The 8,950-nt window shown below is 46.6% G+C and overlaps 1 protein-coding gene across 1 annotated transcript; it reads left to right on the forward strand.

The window, feature by feature from the left end:
- The first annotated feature begins 7,264 nt into the window (after window positions 1-7,264).
- On the forward strand, window positions 7,265-8,648 carry LOC125538450 (uncharacterized). The gene is made up of 2 exons (XM_048701718.2): window positions 7,265-7,649; window positions 7,747-8,648. The coding sequence occupies exons 1-2, from the start codon at window positions 7,528-7,530 to the stop codon at window positions 8,465-8,467; spliced, it is 843 nt and encodes a 280-aa protein (XP_048557675.1). The 5' UTR covers window positions 7,265-7,527; the 3' UTR covers window positions 8,468-8,648.
- Window positions 8,649-8,950: the final 302 nt, after the last annotated feature.

Here is an 8,950-nt window from a genome sequence, read left to right on the forward strand (position 1 = left end):
GGTAGCGATAGTCATGGAAGCATAAGATTGACGAGACGACAATGATGCTACGATGGAGATCAAGGTGTCGCGCCGGTGACGATGGTGATCATGACAATGCTTCGGAGATGGAGATCACAAGCACAAGATGATGATGGCCATATCATATCACTTATATTGATTGCATGTGATGTTTATATTTTATGCATCTTATCTTGCTTTGATTAACGGTAGCATTATAAGATGATATCTCACTAAATTTCAAGATAAAAGTGTTCTCCCTGAGTATGCACCGTTGCCAAAGTTCGTCGTGCCCAGACACCACGTGATGATCGGGTGTGATAAGCTCTATGTCCATCTACAACGGGTGCAAGCCAGTTTTGCACACGCAGAATACTCAGGTTAAACTTGACGAGCCTAGCATATGCAGATATGGCCTCGGAACACTGAGACCGAAAGGTCGAGCGTGAATCATATAGTAGATATGATCAACATAATGATGTTCACCATTGAAAGCTATTCCATTTCACGTGATGATCGGTTATGGTTTAGTTGATTTGGATCACGTGATCACTTAGAAGATTAGAGGGATGTCTATCTAAGTGGGAGTTCTTAAGTAATATGATTAATTGAACTTAAATTTATCATGAACTTAGTCCTGGTAGTATTTTGCAAATCATGTTGTAGATCAATAGCTCGCGTTGTTGCTTCCCTGTGTTTATTTTGATATGTCCCTAGAGAAATTGTGTTGAAAGATGTTAGTAGCAATGATGCGGATTGGATCCGTGATCTGAGGTTTATCCTCATTGCTGCACAGAAGAATTATGTCCTTGATGCACCGCTAGGTGACAGACCTATTGCAGGAGCAGATGCAGACGTTATGAACGTTTAGCTAGCTCAATATGATGACTACTTGATAGTTTAGTGCACCATGCTTAACGGCTTAGAATCGGGACTTCAAAGACGTTTTGAACGTCATGGACCATATGAGATTTTCCAGGAGTTGAAGTTAATATTTCAAGCAAATACCCGAGTTGAGAGATATGAAGTCTCCAACAAGTTCTATAGCTAAAAGATGGAGGAGAATCGCTCAACTAGTGAGCATGTGCTCAGATTGTCTGGGTACTACAATCGCTTGAATCAAGTGGGAGTTAATCTTCCAGATAAGATAGTGATTGACAGAATTCTCTAGTCACCATCACTAAGTTAGTAGAACTTCGTGATGAACTATAGTATGCAAGGGATGACGAAAATGACTCCCGAGCTTTTCATGATGATGAAATCGATGAAGGTAGAAATCAAGAAAGAGCATCAAGTGTTGATGGTTGACAAGATCACTAGTTTCAAGAAAAGGGCAAAGGGAAAAAGGGGACCTTCAAGAAAAATAGCAAGCAAGTTGCTGCTCAAGTGAAGAAGCCCAAGTCTGGTCCTAAGCCTGAGACTAAGTTCTTCTACTGCAAAGGGACTGGTCACTGGAAGCGGAACTACCCCAAGTATTTGGCGGATAAGAAGGATGGCAAAGTGAACATAAGTATATTTGATATACATGTTATTGATGTGTACTTTACTAGTGTTTATAGCAACCCCTCAGTATTTGATACTAGTTCAGTTGCTAAGATTAGTAACTCGAAACGGGAGTTGCAGAATAAACAGAGACTAGTTAAAGGTGAAGTGACGATGTGTGTTGGAAGTGGTTCCAAGATTGATATGATCATCATCGCACACTCCCTATACTTTCGGGATTAATGTTGAACCTAAATAAGTGTTATTTGGTGTTTGCGTTGAGCATGAATATGATTTGATCATGTTTATTGTAATACGGTTATTCATTTAAGTAAGAGAATAAATTGTTGTTCTGTTTACATGAATAAAACCTTATATGGTTACACACCCAATGAAAATAGTTTATTGGATCTCGATCGTAGTGATACACATATTCATAATGTTGAAGCCAAAAGATGCAGAGTTGATAATGATAGTGCAACTTATTTGTGGCACTGCCGTTTAGGTCATATTGGTGTAAAGCGCATGAAGAAACTCCATGCTGATGGGCTTTTGGAACCACTTGATTATGAATCACTTGATACTTGCGAACCGTGCCTCATGGGCAAGATGACTAAAACACCGTTCTCTGGTACTATGGAGAGAGAAACAGATTTGTTGGAAATCATACATACAAATGTATGTGGTCCAATGAATGTTGAAGCTCGTGGCGGATATCGTTATTTTCTCACCTTCACAGATGATTTAAGCAGATATGGGTATATCTACTTAATGAAACATAAGTCTGAAACATTTGAAAAGTTCAAAGAATTTCAGAGTGAAGTTGAAAATCATCGTAACAAGAAAATAAAGTTTCTACGATCTGATCGTGGAGGAGAATATTTGAGTTATGAGTTTCGCAACTAACGCCACCTGGAACACCACAGCGTAATGGTGTGTCCGAACGTCGTAATCGTACTTTACTTGATATGGTGCGATCTATGATGTCTCTTACAGATTTACCGCTATCGTTTTGGGGTTATGCTCTAGAGACAACCGCATTCACGTTAAATAGGGCACCATCAAAATCCGTTGAGACGACGCCTTATGAACTGTGGTTTGGCAAGAAACCAAAGTTGTCATTTTTGAAAGTTTGGGGCTGCGATGCTTATGTGAAAAAACTTCAACCTGATAAGCTCAAACCCAAATCGGAGAAATGTGTCTTCATAGGATACCCAAAGGAGACTGTTGGGTACACCTTCTATCACAGATCCGAAGGCAAGACATTTGTCGCTAAGAATGGATCCTTTCTAGAGAAGGAGTTTCTCTGGAAAGAAGTGAGTGGGAGGAAAGTAGAACTTGATGAGGTAACTGTACCTGCTCCCTTATTGGAAAGTAGTACATCGCAGAAACCGGTTTCTGTGACACCTACACCAATTAGTGAGGAAGCTAATGATAATGATCATGAAACTTCAGAACAAGTTACTACCGAACCTCGTATATCAACCAGAGTAAGATCCGCACCAGAGTGGTACGGTAACCCTGTTCTGTAAGTCATGCTACTAGATCATGATGAATCTACGAACTATGAAGAAGCGATGGTGAGCCCAGATTCCGCAAAATGGCTTGAAGCCATGAAATCTGAGATGGGATCCATGTATGAGAACAAAGTATGAACTTTGGTTGACTTGCCCAATGATCGGCAAGCAATTGAGAATAAATGGATCTTCAAGAAGAAGACTGACGCTGACGGTAATGTTACTGTCTACAAAGCTCGACTTATCGAAAAAGGTTTTTGATAAAGTTCAAGGTGTTGACTACGATGAGATTTTCTCACTCATATCGATGTTTAAAGTCTGTCTGAATCATGTTAGCAATTGCCGCATTTTATGAAATGTGGCAAATGGATAAACAAAACTGCAATCCTTAATGGATTTCTTAAAGAAGAGTTGTATATGATGCAACCAGAAGGTTTTGTCAATCCTAAAGGTGTTAACAAAAATGTGCAAGCTCCAGCGATCCATCTATGGACTAGTACAAGCATCTCGGAGTTGGAATATACGCTTTTATGAGTTGATCAAAGCATATAGTTTTATACAGACTTGCGGTGAAGCCTGTATCTATAAGAAAGTGAGTGGGAGCACTACAGCATTTCTGATAAGTATATGTGAGTGACATATTGTTGATCGGAAATAATGTAGAATTATTCTGTAAAGCATAAAGAAGTGTTTGAAAGGATTTTTTCAAAGAAAGACCTCGGTGAAGCTGCTTACATATTGAGCATCAAGATCTATAGAGATAGATCAAGACGCTTGATAAGTTTTTTCAATGAGTACATACCTTGACAAGATTTTGAAGTAGTTCAAAATGGAACAGTCAAAGAAAGAGTTCTTGCCTGTGTTACAAGGTGTGAAATTGAGTAAGACTCAAAGCCCGACCATGGCAGAAGATAGAAAGAGAATGAAAGTCATTCCCTATGCCTCAGCCATAGATTCTATAAAGTATGCCATGCTGTGTACCAGATCTATTGTATACCCTGCCCTGCGTTTGGCAAGGGAGTACAATAGTGATCTAGGAGTAGATCATTGGACATTGGTCAAAATTATCCTTAGTAGAATAAGGATATGTTTCTCGATTATGGAGGTGACAAAAGTTTCATCGTAAAGGGTTACGTCGATGCAAATTTTGAAACTGATCTAGATGACTCTAAGTCTCGATCTAGATACATACTGAAAGTGGGAGCAATTAGCTAGAGTAGCTGCATGCAGAGCATTGTTGACATAGAAATTTGCAAAATACTTACGGATCTGAATGTGGCAGACCCGTTGACTAAACTTCTCTCACAAGCAAAACATGATCACACCTTAGTACTCTTTGGGTGTTAATCACATAGCGATGTGAACTAGATTATTGACTCTAGTAAACCCTTTGGGTGTTGGTCACATGTCGATGTGAACTATAGGTGTTAATCACATGGTGATGTGAACTACTGGTGTTAAATCACATGGAGATGTGAACTAGATTATTGACTCTAGTGCAAGTGGGAGACTGAAGGAAATATGCCCTAGAGGCAATAATAAAGTTATTATTTATTTCCTTATATCATGATAAATGTTTATTATTCATGCTACAATTGTATTAACCAGAAACATAATACATGTGTGAATACATAGACAAACAGAGTGTCACTAGTATGCCTTTACTTGACTAGCTCGTTAATCGAAGATGGTTATGTTTCCTAACCATAGACATGTGTTGTCATTTTATTAACGGGATCACATCATTAGGAGAATGATGTGATTGACATGACCCATTCCATTAGCTTAGCACCCGATCGTTTAGTATGTTGCTATTGCTTTCTTCATGACTTATACATGTTCCTATGACTATGAGATTATGCAACTCCCGTTTGCCGGAGGAACACTTTGTGTGCTACCAAACGTCACAACGTAACTGGGTGATTATAAAGGAGCTCTACAGGTGTCTCCAAAGGTACATGTTGGGTTGGTGTATTTCGAGATTAGGATTTGTCACTCCGATTGTCGGAGAGGTATCTCTGGGCCCTCTCGGTAATGCACATCACATAAGCCTTGCAAGCATTGCAACTAATGAGTTAGTTGCGAGATGATGTATTACGAAACGAGTAAAGAGACTTGCCGGTAACGAGATTGAACTAGGTATTGAGATACTGACGATCGAATCTCGGGCAAGTAACATACCGATGACAAAGGGAACAACGTATGTTGTTATGCGGTCTGACCGATAAAGATCTTCGTAGAATATGTGGGAGCCAATATGAGCATCCAGGTTCCGCTATTGGTTATTGACCGGAGACGTGTCTCGATCATGTCTACATTGTTCTCAAACTCGTAGGGTCCGCAAGCTTAAGGTTTCGATGACAGTTATATTATGAGTTTATGAGTTTTGATGTACCGAGGGAGTTCGGAGTCCCGGATGAGATCGGGGACATGATGAGGAGTCTCAAAATGGTCGAGACGTAAAGATCGATATATTGGACGACTATATTCGGACATCGGAAAGGTTCCGAGTGATTCGGGTATTTTCGGAGGTACCGGGGAGTTACGGGAATACAAGGAAGAAGCAATGGGCCTTAATGGGCCTTAGTGGGAAGGACCAGGAGGTGGCGCGCGCCCCTCCCAAGCCCAGTACGAATTGGACAAGGGGTTTGGGGCGCGGCCCCTCTCTCCCTTCCTTCCCCTCTTCCCACTTTACCCCTTCTCCTAGTTGGAGTAGGAAAGGAGGAAACCTACTCCAACTAGGAGTAGGAATCCTACTCCCTGGCGCGCCCCTCCTAGGGCCGGCCTCCTTCCCCTTACTCCTTTATATACGGGGGCAGGGGGGCACCTCTAGACACACAAGTTGATCCTCGTGATCGTTTTCTTAGCCGTGTTCGGTGCCCCCTTCCACCATACTCCTCGATAATATTGTAGTGGTGCTTAGGCGAAGCCCTGCGTCGGTAGAACATCAAGATCGTCACCACGCCGTCGTGCTGACGGAACTCTTCCCCGACACTTTGCTGGATCGGAGTCCGGGGATTGTCATCGAGCTGAACGTGTGCTAAAACTCGGAGGTGTCGTAGTTTCGGTGCTTGATCGTCGGGCCGTGAAGACGTACGACTACATCAACCGCGTTGTTATAACGCTTCCGCTTTCGGTCTATGAGGGTACGTAGATTACACTCTCCCCTCTTGTTGCTATGCATCACCATGATCTTGCGTGTGCGTAGGAAAATTTTGAAATTACTACGTTCCCCAACAATGGCATGTCCAACCCTTGTTCTGTCACCGGGGGAAACTCTAGGCTCGGTTTGCCGGGCCAGACAGTGGCGGCGTCTCGACGCCGTCCTCTTATTTGAGGCGCTGCCTAGGTGCTCAGGGTGCGTCCGGAGGAGCAGCTGGTTTCTTGCCTTGCACGCTTCGGCGGTGAGGCTTGGGGTGCCAAGTTGTCATGCGCGGGGTGTTGCTGGGGACATGAGCATCCAGGACGCTATGTACTCCATAATCAACACCTTTCCGACGGCGTCTTCTCCTAGTCAGACTATCTCCCGTTGTCCGCTCGCCGATCCTCTAGGCACCAAGAATGGAGAGTGCGTTGAGCTAGTTTGGTTAGGTGTTTTTGTCGTCTTTTGAGTTGTTTGGTATAGGGGGACGTGGCCTGTGTGCTCTGTGACCGTCCTCTTCGCCATTGTTGGCTCGAGTTTGGTCAAGGCGGGTTAGTTGACGGTATTGTCATAGTGAATGTGGGTGCTATCTTCTGTGGTCGCACGTTGCCGAAAAGCGTTGTACCAGCCGTTTTGGCTATTCTTCTTTAATATATAGTACGCACCCTCGTGCGTATTCGAGAAAAAAGTAGCATCAAAAGAATACAAATTGAATTATGCGACACGAGACCTCTGCATAGTTAGAATGCACACAACCAAAGACAACAAGGCGGGTTAATTGAATTATGTTGATCCATTCTTTCTAACCAGCCATGATGATGCGGCGCAATGAGCCGTCCTTGTCCCTAGCACCGAATCGTCAATGTCGCTGGTTGTCTCGAACCAGCCGAGCCGAGGTGGCCGGAGCGACGCGCCATCGCCCATCGGGATCACACGGCAGGACGAACAGATAGATGACGGGCGCATGGGTCCCATCATCAGAAAATGAAACTAAACCACAGCCCTTAATTGCAAGTCTTGTCCTCAGTCCACGGTGGCCATTCACATTCATCTCCCTCTCTCTCTCTCTCGCGCGCGCGCGCGTCGGAGGGAGAGTCCTTGGGTCTATATAAATAGGAAGGAAGGCCACCTCGTCTCCCTCTCCTACCCTACCCCCCGGGCGTACTCAACCTCACGGAAGCTGCCCCGGTACGCCCCGCAACCATAAACGCGACGCCCAGAGAAGATGTGAGCGCGTTAATGCCTAGCCTCGTACGCTACGAGCATCCACATATCTACCAATCCGCACACCCGGACCTTTCCCGGCCTCGGCCGTCTCACTTCATCCCATCCACCTGCAGCTAGCAGCGGCCTGCCGCGCGCGCTGTGGATCATAAGCAAGCTTCCATGGAGCCGCCACCTTCTCCGCTGGGCGCCGGCGCCTGCGCTGTCTGCTGCATGTGCGGCGACCGCGGCCTGCCGCACGAGCTGCTCCGCTGCAAGCTCTGCCGCGTCCGCCTGCAGCACAGGTGCGTGCCGGCGTGTGTGCCTTGCGCGATCGCTCCAGCTCTCCTTCTCCTATCGATCGATCCATCTGACCTGGGCGTGTGTTTGTTATGTGTGTAGATACTGCAGCGATCTGTACCCGAGGGCCACGGCGTACAGGAGGTGCAACTGGTGCCTGAGGGAGCCCGCAGAAGCCCACGCCCAAGCGCACGCTCAAGCTCAACTGGTGGCTAGCAAGAAGGCGGAGAAACGGAAGATGGTGCAATCAACGGAGACGTCCACCTCCGACGAGGAGGCGCGGCGGCAGCACGAGGCCGGATGCGCCACTGCTACGAGGTCCAGGAGATCGGCCGCGGAGGTTGGTCAGCCGGTCAAGAAGCCCAAGGTCGACGAGAGGCCACCGCTGCCCCCGTCGCCGGGCACGGCGGCGAAGCGGAACAGCGGCGACAAGAAGCCTAAGGTCGACGAGTGGCCAGCGCTGCCCCCGTCGCCCGGCACGGCGGCGAAGGGGAACAGCGGTGACAAGAAGCCCAAGGTCGACGACAGGCAAGCGCTGCTGCCTCCGTCGCCGGGCACGGCGGCGAAGGGGAACAGTGGTGACAAGAAGCCCAAAGTCGACGAGAGGCCACCGCTGCCTCCGTCGCCGGGCACGAAGGCGAAGGGGAACAGCGGCGACAAGAAACCTAAGGTCGACGAGTGGCCGGCGCTGCCCCCGTCGCCGGGCACGGCGGCGAAGGGAAACAGCGGCGACAAGAAGCCGATGCAGGCGGGGAAGCTGGCGCGGCAGGGTAGGGTCAAGGTGAGGCGGTACAAGCTCCTGGCAGAGGTGATTAGCTGCTAGCTAGGATCACGGAATCAAAAGGGGAAGTAGCTAGCCACCTTCGACATTTGGTGTCGATGTATGTAAATACCGTTTACCCGTCGTGTACGGGTTTTCTCTCTCTTTTTTGGGAGAGAGTCGACTACCATACTAGTGCTGTACACATCTTAAGCCGTCAGTTTTATACACCAGTTGACGTGCACAGAGGGGTCGGTTTGACTTTATGCCGGGGCGGCGATGAGCTGGTGCGACTGCTTTAGTCTGCATATTGCATCCGATTGCCCCGTGAAGCATAGATTGGAGGTGGTAGTGAGCGGTGGCATGTCGGAGCGATGACATCTAGAGATGAGTCAGTGCAACAGTCATGGTCTGTGAACGGTTACCCTTCGCAACATAGATTGTAAGTGGTTAGGTTGTGCGACACCGTAACTTGAGAGTGAGTGGTGGTATGTCGGGACGGCGGCCCTGAAAGGTGAGGTCAGTCAGCCCGTCAAGAAGCCAAGG

This window comes from Triticum urartu, chromosome 2A (assembly GCF_056163025.1).
Source record: "Triticum urartu cultivar PI428250 chromosome 2A, HENAU_Tu73, whole genome shotgun sequence".
NCBI lineage: Eukaryota > Viridiplantae > Streptophyta > Magnoliopsida > Poales > Poaceae > Triticum > Triticum urartu.